Source organism: Salmo salar, unplaced genomic scaffold, assembly GCF_965601325.2.
Source record: "Salmo salar unplaced genomic scaffold, fSalSal1 ptg000257l, whole genome shotgun sequence".
Classification (NCBI taxonomy): Eukaryota; Metazoa; Chordata; class Actinopteri; order Salmoniformes; family Salmonidae; genus Salmo; species Salmo salar.
The window spans coordinates 1392056-1411540 of record NW_027675339.1 but is presented as its reverse complement, the minus strand read 5'-3'; the positions used below and the strand labels follow the sequence as shown (position 1 = coordinate 1411540).

At 41.9% G+C, this 19485-nt stretch overlaps 1 protein-coding gene across 1 annotated transcript; it reads right to left on the bottom strand.

Annotated features, from left to right (window-relative positions):
- Positions 1-4843: 4843 nt before the first annotated feature.
- Positions 4844-17888, bottom strand: LOC145867257 (tripartite motif-containing protein 16-like). The gene is made up of 6 exons (XM_082971327.1): positions 17230-17888; positions 16702-16797; positions 7392-7625; positions 6260-6419; positions 6075-6134; positions 4844-5843 (listed from the first exon to the last, which is right to left on the bottom strand). The coding sequence occupies exons 1-6, from the start codon at positions 17824-17826 to the stop codon at positions 5332-5334; spliced, it is 1659 nt and encodes a 552-aa protein (XP_082827453.1). The 5' UTR covers positions 17827-17888; the 3' UTR covers positions 4844-5331.
- Between the last annotated feature and the right edge of the window lie 1597 nt (positions 17889-19485).

The window sequence follows — 19485 nt, the reverse complement described above, 5'->3', positions numbered from 1 at the left end:
AAATACAGACATATAGCTAACTAACTTACCTGGCTAAATACCTAGCCACCTAGCATATCGTCTGGACGCAAAACGCTGTAAAATTAGTTGAATATTTTTACAACCGTTTAGAGAAACTGTCAGGGAATATATATATATTTCTATTTGTTTTTTTTCCCTTATTCTCCTCCTTGTAATATACCCAAGCTGTTTTTAAAGTTGTATTTTGTCCGTTTTAATGACCATGACAGTAAATTCCTTGACTTGACTCGTAACCATGGATTTACCGCGGCCTTCAAAAACACAACATAGAAACATTATTAACTAACTTGCTTTTTTAAAATGTAATAAAATACAATGTTTCGCATGTAAATGCTGAAGTGAAAATGTCAGTTTAATTAATAAAAAAATTAATTAAAACCTGTAAACGTTTATTTTATTTTTTTACAGACAACCGACGTACCTATTCTGTCCGCCATCTTGTCCGGTGGAGACCGCAGTGGATGTCGGGATTAAAAATGGAAGGAGAGGATTGTGGGAGGACTGTGATTTTGAGTCTAGATGGGATACAGCTTTTGTCAACAAACAAACAAAAAAACAACTTTTCGCAGTAAGTTTAGGAGAACGTACGTAGCAGGTTAGGAGAAAAAGGTTATGATAATTAGGTTAAGGTTAGGAAAATGGTTAAGTTTAGCTAAAATACACCAAAAATATATAATATACTTAGATGTCAATTTGACAAAAGCTGTATCCCATCTAGACATATTACCGCTTTCCATGTTGTCTGTAGCTTGTGAGGTGTGGAAACATAAAAGTATATATAATATTTTTGGGGGGGCATTTTAGCTAACCCTAACCATTTTCCTAACCTTAACTTAATTATCACAACCTGATACGTTTTTTTCTCCTAACCTGCTGCGTACCGTAAGATACGGACAACGAACACAATTGCATTTTATCAATGGCAATTTGAATGCACAGAGATACCGTGACGAGATCCTGGGGCCCCGTTGTCGTGCCGTTCTTCCTCCTCCATCACCTCATGTTTCAGCACGATAATGTCAACAAGGATCTGTACACAATTCCTGGAAGCTGAAAATGTCCCAGTTCTTCCATGGCCTGCATACTCACCAGACATGTCACTCATTGAGCATGTTTGGGATGCTCTGGATAGACGTGTACGACAGCGTGTTCCAGTTCTCGCCAATATCCAGCAACTTCACACAGCCATTGAAGAGGAAGTCGGACAACATTCCACAGGCCACAATCAGCAGCCTGATCAACTCTATGTGAAGAAGACGTGTCGCGCTGCATGAGGCAAATGGTGGTCACACCAGATACTGACTGGTTCTGATCCACACCCCTAACTTTTAACGGTATCTGTGACCAACAGATGCATATCTGTATTCCCAGTCATGTCTAATCCATAGATTAGGGCCTAATTTATTTATTTAAATGACTGATTTCCTTCTATGAACTGTAACTCAGTAAAATCTTTGAAATTGTAGCATGTTGCATTTAATATTTTTGTTCAGTATTTATACGGGGTCAGTTCCAATACCATATTTACAATGTGTAGGACACTGTGTAATTTATACGGGGTCAGTTCCAATACCATATTTACAATCGGTATTTATATTGTACTTGGTGGGCTACTGTTATTGAGATGAATAAAGTAGTATTTATATTGTACTGGTATTGAGATGAATAAAGTAGTATTTATATTGTTCTGTTATTGAGATGAATAAAGTAGTATTTATATTGTTCTGTTATTGAGATGAATAAAGTAGTATTTATATTGTTCTGGCATTGAGATGAATAAAGTAGTATTTATATTGTTCTGTTATTGAGATGAATAAAGTAGTATTTATATTGTACTGGCATTGAGATGAATAAAGTAGTATTTATATTGTACTGGTATTGAGATGAATAAAGTAGTATTTATATTGTTCTGTTATTGAGATGAATAAAGTAGTATTTATATTGTACTGGCATTGAGATGAATAAAGTAGTATTTATATTGTACTGGCATTGAGATGAATAAAGTAGTATTTATATTGTACTGGTATTGAGATGAATAAAGTAGTATTTATATTGTACTGGCATTGAGATTAATAAAGTAGTATTTATATTGTACTGGCATTGAGATGAATAAAGTAGTATTTATATTGTTCTGGTATTGAGATGAATAAAGTAGTATATATACTGCTCAAAAAAATAAAGGGAACACTTAAACAACACATCCTAGATCTGAATGAAAGAAATAATCTTATTAAATACTTTTTTCTTTACATAGTTGAATGTGCTGACAACAAAATCACACAAAAATAATCAATGGAAATCCAATTTATCAACCCATGGAGGTCTGGATTTGGAGTCACACTCAAAATTAAAGTGGAAAACCACACTACAGGCGGATCCAACTTTGATGTAATGTCCTTAAAACAAGTCAAAATGAGGCTCAGCAGTGTGTGTGGCCTCCACGTGCCTGAATGACCTCCCTACAACGCCTGAGCATGCTCCTGATGAGGTGGCAGATGGTCTCCTGAGGGATCTCCTCCCAGACCTGGACTAAAGCATCCGCCAACTCCTGGACAGTCTGTGGTGCAACGTGGCGTTGGTGGATGGAGCGAGACATGATGTCCCAGATGTGCTCAATTGGATTCAGGTCTGGGGAACGGGCGGGCCAGTCCATAGCATCAATGCCTTCCTCTTGCAGGAACTGCTGACACACTCCAGCCACATGAGGTCTAGCATTGTCTTGCATTAGGAGGAACCCAGGGCCAACCGCACCAGCATATGGTCTCACAAGGGGTCTGAGGATCTCATCTCGGTACCTAATGGCAGTCAGGCTACCTCTCAATTTAGAACACACATTTAGAACCCTCGTTTAGAACGCTCATTTAGAACGCTCATTTAGAACCCTCCTTTAGAACCCTCCTTTAGAACCCTCGTTTAGAACCCTCGTTTAGAACCCTCGTTTAGAACGTTCCTTTAGAACCCTCATTTAGAACGCTCATTTACAACAACAATCAGCGTTTGAGCTGGACACACTTTTTTCAGAAACTATTTACACAAAAACACACAGTCCTTACAAAGTTTATCTCCAGAATGTGAGCAGTTTATTTTTGGATGCAAATGGTTCATATATTCACAGAAGTATATATATTTAATCACTGAACAGTAGCAGACCTAACTTCATCTGTTCCTGACTCTGGATAGTGGATTAAAAAGACCACCTGTTGTTACATCAACACCAGACATCATGATTCATGGAAATGGACATTGTATTTTATCAAATATGAAAACCTTAAATCTCTTCAAATTCAAATCAGTCAGAAAATAAGGATTGTACATAAAACAGAGCAGAATAAATCATCACATCTGGGGACCATCACCACCAGCATGACTAGTATCTATGTGGACCCTACTACAGTTTAACCAGCTCAGCTATAGACTACACCAGCATGACTAGTATCTATGTGGACCCTACTACAGTTTAACCAGCTCAGCTATAGACTACACCAGCATGACTAGTATCTATGTGGACCCTACTACAGTTTAACCAGCTCAGCTATAGACTACACCAGCATGACTAGTATCTATGTGGACCCTACTACAGTTTAACCAGCTCAGCTATAGACTACACCAGCATGACTAGTATCTATGTGGACCCTACTACAGTTTAACCAGCTCAGCTATAGACTACACCAGCATGACTAGTATCTATGTGGACCCTACTACAGTTTAACCAGCTCAGCTATAGACTACACCAGCATGACTAGTATCTATGTGGACCCTACTACAGTTTAACCAGCTCAGCTATAGACTACACCAGCATGACTAGTATCTATGTGGACCCTACTACAGTTTAACCAGCTCAGCTATAGACTACACCAGCATGACTAGTATCTATGTGGACCCTACTACAGTTTAACCAGCTCAGCTATAGACTACACCAGCATGACTAGTATCTATGTGGACCCTACTACAGTTTAACCAGCTCAGCTATAGACTACACCAGCATGACTAGTATCTATGTGGACCCTACTACAGTTTAACCAGCTCAGCTATAGACTACACCAGCATGACTAGTATCTATGTGGACCCTACTACAGTTTAACCAGCTCAGCTATAGACTACACCAGCATGACTAGTATCTATGTGGACCCTACTACAGTTTAACCAGCTCAGCTATAGACTACACCAGCATGACTAGTATCTATGTGGACCCTACTACAGTTTAACCAGCTCAGCTATAGACTACACCAGCGTGACTAGTATCTATGTGGACCCTACTACAGTTTAACCAGCTCAGCTATAGACTACACCAGCGTGACTAGTATCTATGTGGACCCTACTACAGTTTAACCAGCTCAGCTATAGACTACACCAGCGTGACTAGTATCTATGTGGACCCTACTACAGTTTAACCAGCTCAGCTATAGACTACACCAGCGTGACTAGTATCTATGTGGACCCTACTACAGTTTAACCAGCTCAGCTATAGACTACACCAGCATGACTAGTATCTATGTGGACCCTACTACAGTTTAACCAGCTCAGCTATAGACTACACCAGCATGACTAGTATCTATGTGGACCCTACTACAGTTTAACCAGCTCAGCTATAGACTACACCAGCATGACTAGTATCTATGTGGACCCTACTACAGTTTAACCAGCTCAGCTATAGACTACACCAGCATGACTAGTATCTATGTGGACCCTACTACAGTTTAACCAGCTCAGCTATAGACTACACCAGCATGACTAGTATCTATGTGGACCCTACTACAGTTTAACCAGCTCAGCTATAGACTACACCAGCATGACTAGTATCTATGTGGACCCTACTACAGTTTAACCAGCTCAGCTATAGACTACACCAGCATGACTAGTATCTATGTGGACCCTACTACAGTTTAACCAGCTCAGCTATAGACTACACCAGCATGACTAGTATCTATGTGGACCCTACTACAGTTTAACCAGCTCAGCTAAAGACTACACCATCATGACTAGTATCTATGTGGACCCTACTACAGTTTAACCAGCTCAGCTATAGACTACACCAGCATGACTAGTATCTATGTGGACCCTACTACAGTTTAACCAGCTCAGCTATAGACTACACCAGCATGACTAGTATCTATGTGGACCCTACTACAGTTTAACCAGCTCAGCTATAGACTACACCAGCATGACTAGTATCTATGTGGACCCTACTACAGTTTAACCAGCTCAGCTATAGACTACACCAGCATGACTAGTATCTATGTGGATCCTACTACAGTTTAACCAGCTCAGCTATAGACTACACCAGCATGACTAGTATCTATGTGGACCCTACTACAGTTTAACCAGCTCAGCAGTACTATAATAGATACTAAACCCAGGATAGAGGGGCTGAGTGAATGTGGTCTGGACTCTGTGGAGGAGGGTCATTGTGTCAGAGACACTGTAGAAGGACAGAGTACCTGCCTTGTGATCCAGGTAACCTCCTACTCTGGAGGACTGAGGGCCTGATACTTTAGTCCCAACATTATTGTGTATGAAATAATAACCATCACTACAGCACAGTAAACTCCAGGACTTGTTATTGTATCCAAATCTATTATCTGTCCCTGTTCTGCTGATTTCTTTATATGAGACTGCTGTAATAACATAACCACTCCACTCCACCTCCCAGTAACAGCGTCCAGACAGACCCTCTCTACACAGAACCTGCAACGTGTTGGTGAATCTGTCTGGATGGTCAGGATATGGTTGGTCTTGGAATGTACAGGTCACCTTTCTGTTCCCTTCAGATAGAGAGAGGAGTGTGTGTGCTGTGTTTGGGTCCAGTGTGAGCTGACAGGAATCTGGGAGAAGAGCAGAGACCAATGAGGGGTGTCAGAACAATAAGTTAAGTCAGATACTGTATCTACCCTGTCTTTGATTAGAGCACAGCAGAGATCAAATCAGAGAAATATGAGGAGTCAGATAGATACCCAGTCTTTGATTAGATCTACTATTGCTATATATTTCTAGAGGGATTGTTAGGAGTGGCAGTAAAAAGAGACTGTTAGTTACTTCACAATAAAGAGACTCACATTGTAACAACTGTTCTCTGGTCTTGGGCTCTGGAGGCAGAACAACCTCCACTATATTCACTACAGACACACAAACACATTGACAGAGAGAGGGAATGTTATCATCATACCATATTCCACATGTATATGACTAGTAGGGAACTTTCAATGGTCTAAAGTTGATGTTCTGATTGTTTTCAACACACCTGTAGTGGAGATCTTGGTCCATTCTCCTTTAAGGAAGTCTTCTAGTTTCTCTCTCAGTTCAGACACAGTCTTACTCACATCTCCAAAGTACTGAAGAGGACGGACAACGATGCTGGGTAAGTCTGAAGATACACTGATACTGGAGAGAGACTGATAACTCTGGAGACAGAGAGACAGAGAGAGAGAGAGAGAGAGACAGAGAGAGACAGAGAGAGAGAGAGACAGAGGGAGACAGAGAAAGAGAGAGAGACAGAAAGAGAGAGAGAGAGAGAGAGAGAGAGGGACAGAGAGAGAGAGGGACACAGAGACAGACAGAGAGAGACAGAGAGAGACAGAGAGAGAGACAGAGGAACAGAGGGACAGAGAGAGAGACAGAGAGAGAGAGACAGAGAGAGAGAGAGAGAGAGAGAGAGGGACAGAGAGAGAGAGGGACACAGAGACAGACAGAGAGAGACAGAGAGAGACAGAGAGAGAGACAGAGGAACAGAGGGACAGAGAGAGAGACAGAGAGAGAGAGAGAGACAGAGACAGAGAGAGAGAGAGAGAGAGAGAGAGGGACAGAGGGACATAGAGAGAGGGACAGAGGAACAGAGAGAGAGACACCGAGAGAGACAGAGAGAGGGACACAGAGGGACAGAGGGACACAGAGGGCCAGACAGAGAGAGGGACACAGAGAGAGGGACAGGGGGACACAGAGAGAGGGACACAGAAAGACACAGAGAGACAGAGGGAAAGAGAGAGAGGGACAGAGAGAGAGAGAGGAGGGACAGAGAGAGAGAGAGAGAGAGAGAGAGAGAGAGAGACAGAGGGACAGACAGAGACAGACAGAGAGAGAGACAGAGGGACAGAGAGAGAGAGAGGAGGGACAGAGAGGAGGGACAGAGAGACAGAGGGACAGAGAGAGAGGGGGACAGAGAGAGAGAGAGAGAGGGACAGAGAGAGAGAGAGAGAGAGGGACAGAGAGAGAGAGAGAGAGGGACAGAGAGAGAGAGAGAGGGACAGAGAGAGAGAGAGAGGGACAGAGAGAGAGAGAGAGAGAGAGAGAGAGAAAGAGAGAGAGAGGGGAACATAAGATGAATAGTTTCACATGAAGTTCATTTCATATCACATGTAACAAGACAGTTTAGTTACCTGGAGGAAATGGATGTGATCCTCTGTGTGTGAGAGCTGCTCCAGCTCAGTGCTTCTCTTCCTCAGCTCAGCTATCTCCTGCTTCAGTTGCTCCAGGAGTCCTTCAGCTTCACTCACTTGAGCCTTCTCTTGGGCTCTGATCAGCTCCTTCACCTCAGAGCTCCTTCTCTCAATGGAGCGGATCAGCTCAGTAAAGATCTGATCACTGTCCTCCACTGCTGCCTGTGCAGAGCGCTGTTAAGAGAGAGAGAGAGAGAGAGAGAGAGAGAGACAGAGAGAGAGAGAGGGACAGAGAGAGAGAGAGACAGAGAGAGAGAGAGAGGGACAGAGTGAGAGAGAGAGAGAGGGACAGAGTGAGAGAGAGAGAGAGAGACAGCCGTACAGACAGCCCCTCCTCTCCAGCCGTACAGACAGCCCTTCCTCTCCAGCCCCTCCTCTCCAGCCGTACAGACAGCCCCTCCTCTCCAGCCGTACAGACAGCCCCTCCTCTCCAGCCGTACAGACAGCCCCTCCTCTCCAGCCGTACAGACAGCCCCTCCTCTCCAGCCGTACAGACAGCCCCCCTGAGCCCCCATACCTCCTGAAACATCTCCACACTGTTGATCATTTTGGAAAACTCTAACTCAACCCTAAGGTGTCAACAGTACTGTACAAACAGAAATGTGCATCCTGTAGCTCTAACTCTAAAAAGTTCTGGGACATTGTAAAGTCCTTGGAGAATAAGAGCACCTCCTCCCAGCTGCCCACTGCACTGAGGATAGGAAACTCTGTCACCACCGATAAACCCACTATAATGGAGAATTTCAATAAGCATTTCTCCATGGCTGGCCATGCTTTCCACCTGGCTACCCCAACTCTGGTCAACAGCTCTGCACCCCCCACAGCAACTTGCCCAAACCTCCCCAGCTTCTCCTTCACCCAAATCCAGATAGCTGATGTTCTGAAAGAGCTGCAAAACCTGGACCCCTACAAATCAGCTGGGCTAGACAACCTGGACCCCTACAAATCAGCTGGACTAGACAATCTGGACCCCTACAACTCAGCTGGACTAGACAATCTGGACCCCTACAACTCAGCTGGACTAGACAACCTGGACCCCTACAACTCAGCTGGACTAGACAACCTGGACCCCTACAAATCAGCTGGTCTAGACAACCTGGACCCCTACAACTCAGCTGGACTAGACAACCTGGACCCCTACAACTCAGCTGGACTAGACAATCTGGACCCCTACAACTCAGCTGGACTAGACAATCTGGACCCCTACAACTCAGTTGGACTAGACAACCTGGACCCCTACAACTCAGCTGGACTAGACAACCTGGACCCCTACAAATCAGCTGGACTAGACAATCTGGACCCCTACAACTCAGTTGGACTAGACAACCTGGACCCCTACAAATCAGCTGGACTAGACAACCTGGACCCCTACAACTCAGCTGGACTAGACAACCTGGACCCCTACAACTCAGCTGGACTAGACAACCTGGACCCCTACAAATCAGCTGGACTAGACAATCTGGACCCCTACAACTCAGCTGGACTAGACAACCTGGACCCCTACAAATCAGCTGGACTAGACAACCTGGACCCCTACAAATCAGCTGGACTAGACAATCTGGACCCCTACAAATCAGCTGGACTAGACAACCTGGACCCCTACAAATCAGCTGGACTAGACAACCTGGACCCCTACAAATCAGCTGGACTAGACAATCTGGACCCCTACAACTCAGCTGGACTAGACAATCTGGACCCCTACAACTCAGCTGGACTAGACAACCTGAACCCCTACAACTCAGTTGGACTAGACAACCTGGACCCCTACAAATCAGCTGGACTAGACAACCTGGACCCCTACAACTCAGCTGGACTAGACAACCTGGACCCCTACAAATCAGCTGGGCTAGACAACCTGGACCCCTACAAATCAGCTGGGCTAGACAACCTGGACCCCTACAAATCAGCTGGACTAGACAATCTGGACCCCTACAAATCAGCTGGACTAGACAATCTGGACCCCTACAACTCAGCTGGACTAGACAACCTGGACCCCTACAACTCAGTTGGACTAGACAATCTGGACCCCTACAACTCAGCTGGACTAGACAACCTGGACCCCTACAAATCAGCTGGACTAGACAATCTGGACCCTCTCTTTCTAAACATATCACCACCATTGTTGCAACCCCTATTACTAGTCTGTTCAACCTCTCTTTCGTATCGTCTGAGATCTCCAAACATTGGAAAGCTGCTGCGGTCATCCCCCTCTTCAAAGGGGGAGACACTCTAGACCCAAACTGTTATAGACCTATATCTATCCTACCCTGCCTTTCTAAGGTCTTCAAAAGCAAAGTTAACAAACAGCTTACCGACCATTTCCAATCCCACCGTACCTTCTCTGCTATGCAATCTGGTTTCAGAGCTGGTCATGGGTGCACCTCAGCCATGCTTTATCTTGGCCAGGTCGCAGTTGTAAATGAGAACTTGTTCTCAACTGGCCTACCTGGTTAAATAAAGGACTTGTTCTCAACTGGCCTACCTGGTTAAATAAAGGACTTGTTCTCAACTGGCCCACCTGGTTAAATAAAGGTTTCATTAAAAAGTCTGGCAATAACTTAACTTTTCATTATTTAGACAGACTCCTCTAAATAATAAATATAATAAAATAACAAAAAAACAGTTAAATGCTAAGTACTATACATAGGTTTTATTTAAAAAATAACAATAGAACCTATTTAGTACTATAATGGTATTTACTAACATAATATTATTACTAAAATAGTTTCTAAAGGGGTTCTAGGCTACCCTACCCTAGAATTAGGGTTCAGGATAAAACAGGTTATACGTAGGGTTAGAGTTTCTGTACAGCACTTTGTGACATCTGCTGATGTAAAAAGGTCTTTATAAATACATTAGATTGATTGTTAGGTTCAGGGTATTTAAAGAGATAAACTGTATGGGTTTATATCTCTCTTGCTCCTCCCTGTGGTCTTCTGTGGGAACTACATACCTCATTCACCACACTTGATAGGCTCATAATCTGAGGTAGCAACTGAGTCAGAGCTACAAATCAATGATCTCCACCTATCCATTAGGTTTACAACTCAGTGAACCTGCGCAGCATTCTCTCTATTTGATGTCTACGAACCAACAGATTTCAACGATTATCATATTACCCAGCAGCCATTTAGAAACAAATAAAAAAAGGTTATTTCTTTTTATTCTTTCTTCTGACTGTTTAAATCGGCCACATCTTGAAAAAGAGAACAGAGACATGCGATTTGTTGAGAATTTACACATTTTTATATAATAAAAAATATATATATACAGTTAACCATGACCAGAACATGTTTAACGTTTGAAGGCTTTGCGCCAACTATCCCTGTAGGCCACTACAATCACTAACCAGGTGAACAGTAAGCTTCCTCACCAAGTAGCTGTAACCTAGTTAATAATAAGTTACCTGAGGTAAACCTACAAGGATAGTTAATAATAACTTACCTGAGGTAAACCTACCAGGATAGTTAACCTGTTAGGGCTAGGGGGAAGCATTTGCACGTCTGGATAAAAAAAATGTACCCGATTTAATCTGGTTACTAATCCTACCCAGTAACTAGAATATGCATATACTTATTATATATGGATAGAAAACACTCTAAAGTTTCTAAAACTGTTTGAATGGTGTCTGTGAGTATAACAGAACTCATTTGGCAGGCAAAACCCTGAGACATTTTCTGACAGGAAGTGGATACCTGATGTGTTGTATTACCTTTAAACCTATCCCATTGAAAAACACAGGGGCTTAGGAATATTTTGGCACTTCCTATTGCTTCCACTAGATGTCACCAGCCTTTACAAAGTGTTTTGAGTCTTCTGGAGGGAGATCTGACCGAACAAGAGCCATGGAACGATGATGTCCCATTAGACACCTGGCGCGCGAGTTCATGTTGGGTACCCTCGTTCCAATACGTTTTAAAAGAGTATGCATTCGTCCACCTTGAATATTATTAATGTTCTGGTTAAAAAAGGCCCTAATGATTTATGCTATACAACGTTTGACATGTTTGAACGAACGGAAATATATTTTTTCCCCTCGTTCATGACGAGAAGTCCGGCTGGCTTAGATCATGTGCGAACAAGACGGAGATTTTTGGACATAAATGATGAGCTTTTTTGAACAAAACTACATTCGTTATGGACCTGTGATACCTGGAAGTGACATCTGATGAAGAGAATCAAAGGTAATGGATTATTTACATAGTATTTTCGATTTTAGATCTCCCCAACATGACGTCTAGTCTGTATCGCAACGCGTATTTTTCTGGGCGCAGTGCTCAGATTATTGCAAAGTGTGATTTCCCAGTAAGGTTATTTTTAAATCTGGCAAGTTGATTGCGTTCAAGAGATGTAAATCTATAATTCTTTAAATGACAATATAATATTTTACCAATGTTTTCTAATTTTAATTATTTAATTTGTGACGCTGACTTGACTGCCGGTTATTGGAGGGAAACGATTTCCTCAACATCAATGCCATAGTAAAACGCTGTTTTTGGATATAAATATGAACTTGATAGAACTAAAAATGCATGCATTGTCTAACATAATGTCCTAGGAGTGTCATCTGATGGAGATTGTAAAAGGTTAGTGCATCATTTTAGCTGGTTTTATGGTTTTGGTGACCCTGTCTTTGACTTGACAAAACATTACACACAACTCTTGTAAATGTACTGTCCTAACATACTCTAAATTTATGCTTTCGCCGTAAAACCTTTTTGAAATCGTAAAACGTGGTTAGATTAAGGAGATGTTTATCTTTCAAATGGTGTAAAATAGTTGTATTTTTGAAAAATTTGAATTTTGACATTTATTTGGATTCAAATTTGCCGCTCTTGAAATGCACCTGCTGTTGATGGAGTGCACCACGGGTGGCACGCTAGCGTCCCACCTAGCCCATAGAGGTTAATAATAAGTCACCTGAGGTAAACCTACAAGGTTAGTTCATAATAAGTTACATGAGGTAAACCTACAAGGATAGTTAATAATAAGTTACCTGAGGTAAACCTACAAGGATAGTTAATAATAAGTTACCTGAGGTAAACCTACAAGAATAGTTAATAATAAGTTACCTGAGGTAAACCTACAAGGATAGTTCATAATAAGTTACCTGAGGTAAACCTACAAGGATAGTTCATAATAAGTTACCTGAGGTAAACCTACAAGGTTAACGCGGGCTGGAAGAGAATTACTTCAAAACCACAGCAAACAGCTGGGACATATAGTAATATTATATATATATATAATATTATATCACTGGGCTCCTCTGTGCTAACAAACCCTGTGTACCACCCCTCCCCTGTTTAACCTTGAATTTCGTTCAGAAAAACACTTCCACATTTAGCAAAACGAACCAACTCTTTACGGATCTGTTCGGTGGTAATAAACGGAGGCAGATTAGACACCACTACTCTTGTCGAAATCAGCACCAACACAACCCCTCACATAAATCATACTGGTAACTAGCCGGACAACAAGACTCACCTTTTACATTACCACAACCACCGCCTTGTTCATTCTGGATACAGAGTGTATATGTTCCTCTCCCACCTGTTCACCGACCAGGATCAATAATTCCTCCACACCATTCTCCACAACGCACCTGAAGAGACAGCGTTTCTTCTCCACTCGGTTGAGGACATCAAACTACCCTACTCCCTCCTCAACTCTAACCGATAAACAGAGGAAACCAATAAACAAACCCTCCCACCATGACAAAATACATTTGGAAAATAGGCAAAAGAATAGCTGCACTCTTTACGAACGACAAAACCTCACGTTACCAACTTCTTCTTCTTCTATGGTATAATGGAGGTCCTCAAACCAACGTTAAAGGAGTGTGGCGCCTCCTACTGTGCTGGAGTGTGTTCAATCACGGTTTACACCATTTCTAAATCCTCCTACCTAACTCAGTACTTCTGAGAAAATAAAAAAGATCCCTACTAACTTCTAATAGACCCTCCCCCATCCCCCAAATCCCTTCCAACCCCCCATCCAACCCCGTCCAACCTCAATGACCCTACACTTCAATCTTTCCCTCTCTTCAACATCCTTACAACAATATAACAACACATGCTCCACCGTTTCATTGACAATACCCTCCAGACACAAACCATTCACATGCTGCCAACCAGATGGAAGGACCAGTTCAATGTACAATGTCCTAAACACAATCGAGGAAACACCACCTCTTCCTTCCTAATCTGACCTTTGAACCTTGGTCCACCGACCTTTCTTTGGAGGGCATATAAATGCCGTCCCTTGTGCTCAGAGTCCCATCTCTTCTGCCACACATCTATCAAAATGTCTCTGATCTCACATTTGTCCTCACCTCTACCCAGTGGAACATTAATATATATTATATCTTGTTTTAAAGTTATTTTAGCTAACTAGTCTACAATTTCATTCCATTCCTCACCTGAATGTGCTGGGACCCAGCAGAATCTCACTACTAGACCCATTCTCTCAATTCTCCATAATAACATTAACCTGTTGGGGATAGGGGGCAGTATTTACACGGCCGGATAAAAAACGTACCCGATTTAATCTGGTTACTACTCCTGCCCAGTAACTAGAATATGCATATAATTATTGGCTTTGGATAGAAAACACCCTAAAGTTTATAAAACTGTTTGAATGGTGTCTGTGAGTATAACAGAACTCATATGGCAGGCAAAAACCTGAGAAGATTCCATACAGGAAGTGACCTGTCTGACAAGTTCTTGTTCATCTTGACTCTTTTTATTGAAGACTGAGGATCTTTGCTGTAACGTGACACTTCCTACTGCTCCCATAGGCTCTCAGAACCCGGGAAAAAGCTGAATGATATCGAGGCAGCCCCAGGCTGAAACACATTAGCGCGTTTGGATAGTGGCCGATCAGAGGACAATGGGCTTAGGCGCGTGCACGAGTCGACCCCATGCTTTATTTTCTTTCGTCTTTTTACCTAAACGCGCAGATTCCCGGTCGGAATATTATCGCTTTTTTACGAGAAAAATGGCAAAAAAATTGATTTCAAACAGCGGTTGACATGCTTCGAAGTACGGTAATGGAATATTTAGAATTTCTTTGTCACGAAATGCGTCGTGCTCGTCACCCTTCTTTACCATTCGGATAGTGTCTTGAACGCACGAACAAAACGCCGTTATTTGGATATAACTATGGATAATTTTGAACCAAACCAACATTTGTTATTGAAGTAGAAGTCCTGGGAGTGCATTCTGACGAAGAACAGCAAAGGTAATAACATTTTTCTTATAGTAAATCTGACTTTGATGAGTGCTAAACTTGCTGGGTGTCTAAATAGCTAGCCCTGTGATGCCGGGCTATGTACTTAGAATATTGCAAAATGTGCTTTCACCGAAAAGCTATTTTAAAATCGGACATATCGAGTGCATAGAGGAGTTCTGTATCTATAATTCTTAAAATAATTGTTATGCTTTTTGTGAACGTTTATCGTGAGTAATTTAGTACATTTTTAGTAAATTCACCGGAAGTTTGCGGGGGGTATGCTAGTTCTGAACGTCACATGCTAATGTAAAAAGCTGGTTTTTGATATAAATATGAACTTGATTGAACAAAACATGCATGTATTGTATAACATAATGTCCTAGGTGTGTCATCTGATGAAGATCATCAAAGGTTAGTGCTGCATTTAGCTGTGGTTTGGATTTATGTGACATTATATGCTAGCTTGAAAAATGGGTGTCTGATTATTTCTGGCTGGGTACTCTGCTGACATAATCTAATGTTTTGCTTTCGTTGTAAAGCCTTTTTGAAATCGGACAGTGTGGTTAGATTAACGAGAGTCTTGTCTTTAAAATGCTGTAAAATAGTCATATGTTTGAGAAATTGAAGTAATAGCATTTCTAAGGTATTTGAAAATCGCGCCACGGGATTCAACTGGCTGTTGCGTAGTTGGGACGATTTCGTCCCGCCGACCCTAGAGAGGTTAATACCTCCAATAGTAGGTCACTCCTAATAGATTTACCAGATGATAAACTATTCAATACAGACAGAGAATCTGAGGATACTATAACTCTAACAGGCTGTACGTCCTCCACCCACTGGAGGACAACTATTATCACCAACAGTTCAACTGAGTACACTGACAGTTCATCTGTTAGTCTTCTACATATCTGCACATCACATTCAGGAAGGTAAACACCTGCTCCTGTGGGCCCACTATCTGGGCCCTTGGATCCATCTGTGAAAAGAGGTAAAAAAAGCATAACAACTTCTACCAATGTAATTGTCAACCAGTTTCCCTTTATCACTGACTTCTGACCCAATCTTTCCTTTTGTCTACCAAGGTTAGATCAACAACAGGATCTGGGAGTAACCATGGAGGAACATCTCCTATCACCACAGAAAAGGGCCAACCTCCAACTCCCTGAAACTACTCTCATCAGCAAGCTTTCCAACTGTCCAACCAAAACCACTGCCTTGTCTACTAGTATATTCCCAACAGTCATCTAGAACAGTAGCAGTGGGATGCTCAACCTCACAGCCTTTCAACCCAATAAGCTAATGACAACACCATGCCAACTAACCCTACACTCATTAAAACCCACTACCCCATTCCACTACTTTGACCCTATCTGCTCCTGCACCAGGCCAACTAACCCTACACTCATTAAAACCCACTACCCCATTCCACTACTTTGACCCTATCTGCTCCTGCACCAGGCCAACTAACCCTACACTCATTAAAACCCACTACCCCATTCCACTACTTTGACCCTATCTTCTCCTGCACCAGGCCAACTAACCCTACACTCATTAAAACCCACTACCCCCATTCCACTACTTTGACCCTATCTGCTCCTGCACCAGGCCAACGGCCTGGGAGGACGGGACACCACCACTCAACACACCCTGGAACTCTTCTGAAGTCAAATCTACTATGACCAAATACTTCTCTGCAGCTGCCACCAAAACATATTTTTTTTCTGTGATTTACATTCCATTTCTGCGGTACAGTTGATAACCATTTGCTATGAACACTAAGAAGCCAACCTTACTGAAGCATATATCCCTCGTTGGCCCATCCCTCTGTGCTGTCACAGATCTACTACTCACAGGGATCCTCTCAGGATCCCTCAGCCTTGACCCATCCTCCTCTACTTTCTGTTCCCAACAGTGGGGTCAGTGGGATTGGATAGGGGCCCCTCTACCTCTCTCTCTCTCTCTCTCTCTGACTGGAGGAGACAGGTGAAATGGTGTGTCTCCTCTGGTCAACAATACTCACCTTGAGAGACTCCATAGCCTGTTGGAGCTCCTTCAGCTCCTTCTCTCTCTCCTGGAATCTCTGCTGGACCTTCTGCTGACTCATCCCCAGCTGCCTCTGTGGAGAATCACTCTTCAATGAGCTATCAAGCTTTATTAGTCCAGTAGATCAATAGTATAGTAATGTGACATAGGGTCCATAGAGAGGAAGGTCTAAAAAATGGATGGTCCATTTACTAAATGATATTTATTTGTTGCTATGTGAATGATTATAGTTTTTATGGTAGGACTACATGTATCAACAGGTTGAGACTGAACTTTGGACTCATAAAAGGGCATTCAGAATGATAATAGTGTTTGACATTATAAAATGGTGATACATTTAGAGAATCTGGGTTAACATATCAATATACTCAAGGTTTGTGTTCATATTTGTTCTGCTGAGGATCCATTTCATTTGAATGATCTCATATTCAAACAGCCTTAGTTCCTACTGTATCTTTAATTCTTTGTTTATCAGACAGTCACCAACAAGTTGTTCTGGTCTTACCTGTTTCTCAGTCCTCTCTGCTGCAGCTGACACTGTATCATGGCCTTTATGTTCATCCATCACACACTGATAACAGATACCCTGCTGATCGGTACGACAGTAAACCTCCAGCAGTTTGTCATGATGAGAGCAGATCTTCTCCTGTAGTTGTGCGGTGGCTTTGACCAGCTTGTGCTTCTTCAAAGCAGGAGATTCGTAGTGAGATTGGAGGTGAGTCTCACAGTAAGAGGCCAGACACACCAGACAGGACATGAGGGCTTTCTGCTTTCTGGTCCCAGTGCAGAAATCACACGCCACATCTCTAGGTCCAGCATAGCACAGAGCAGGAGGGGGAGCAGCCTGGAGTCCTGTCTTCTTCAGTTTCTCCACCAGCTCAGCCAACATGTTATTTTTCCTCAGATTAGGCCTTGGAGTGAAGGTCTCTCTGCACTGAGGACAGCTATAGACCCCTTTCAGAACATCCTGATCCCAGCAGCCCTCAATACAACTCCTACAGTAACTGTGTCCACAGGGGATGGCGACTGGTTCCTTCAGTAGATCCAGACAGACAGAACAACAGAACTGGTCCTGGTCCAGCAGAACTCCCTGTTGAGCCATTTGGACGGTTGTTCACTCTCACACAGACTGACGAGACAGAGACTCAGATCAGTTTCGTTTCCTCAGAAGAGAGTTTGTGGGAGGGGGAGGGATTTCCTGGTTCTGCCAGAGGGGTGGGGTTAGAGGGAGGGAGGAAGAGAGAGAGGAACTGCATGCAACAGCAAGAGGGAGACAAATAGTTTTGTTCCAATGTTAGAGCCTTTAACATGGAACACATGACATAATGAATCTTAAAATGTGATTTGTTAGAATATATGAAGGGTAACAGTTTTCTATGAAGTACGTATGTATCATTATTTTAATCACCTTTATAATGCCTTATAAATCAATAAGTCCTGAGGAGGTGTGATATATGGTTATTATACAGAACCACGGCTAAGGGCTGTTCTTAGACAAGACACAACACGGATTGAGAATTATCTAACACTTTCAACAATACAATCACATTTTATTTCATTGGTTTCATACACATATTTATCAGATGTTATTGTGGGTGAAGTGAAATGCTTGTGTTCCCAGCTCACAGAGGGCAAATCTAAAAAGTCAATGAAAATATTAGGACAAGCAATGATATATATATATATATATATATATATATATATATATATATATATATATATATATATACACTGTGTACTGTGATGTGATGCATAGACAATTTGGAGTACATCTGTAGTATATCTGAAGAATAGTAGATGTACAGTAGTAGTTATATAGGATGAACCATGACTAGAATACAGTATATACATATGAAGTGGACAGCAGTAGTTATATAGGATGAACCATGACTAGAATACAGTATATACATATGAAGTGGACAGCAGTAGTTATATAGGATGAACCATGACTAGAATACAGTATATACATATGAAGTGGACAGCAGTAGTTATATAGGATGAACCATGACTGGAATACAGTATATACATATGAAGTGGACAGCAGTAGTTATATAGGATGAACCAGGACTAGAATACAGTATATACATATGAAGTGGACAGCAGTAGTTATATAGGATGAACCATGACTAGAATACAGTATATACATATGAAGTGGACAGCAGTAGTTATATAGGATGAACCATGACTAGAATACAGTATATACATATGAAGTGGACAGCAGTAGTTATATAGGATGAACCATGACTAGAATACAGTATATACATATGAAGTGGGCAGCAGTAGTTATATAGGATGAACCAGGACTAGAATACAGTATATACATATGAAGTGGACAGCAGTAGTTATATAGGATGAACCAGGACTAGAATACAGTATATACATATGAAGTGGACAGCAGTAGTTATATAGGATGAACCATGACTAGAATACAGTATATTCATATGAAGTGGACAGCAGTAGTTATATAGGATGAACCATGACTAGAATACAGTATATACATATGAAGTGGACAGCAGTAGTTATATAGGATGAACCATGACTAGAATACAGTATATACATATGAAGTGGGCAGCAGTAGTTATATAGGATGAACCATGACTAGAATACAGTATATACATATGAAGTGGACAGCAGTAGTTATATAGGATGAACCATGATTAAAATACAGTATATACATATGAAGTAGACAGCAGTAGTTATATAGGATGAACCATGACTACAATACAGTATATACATATGAAGTAGACAGCAGTAGTTATAT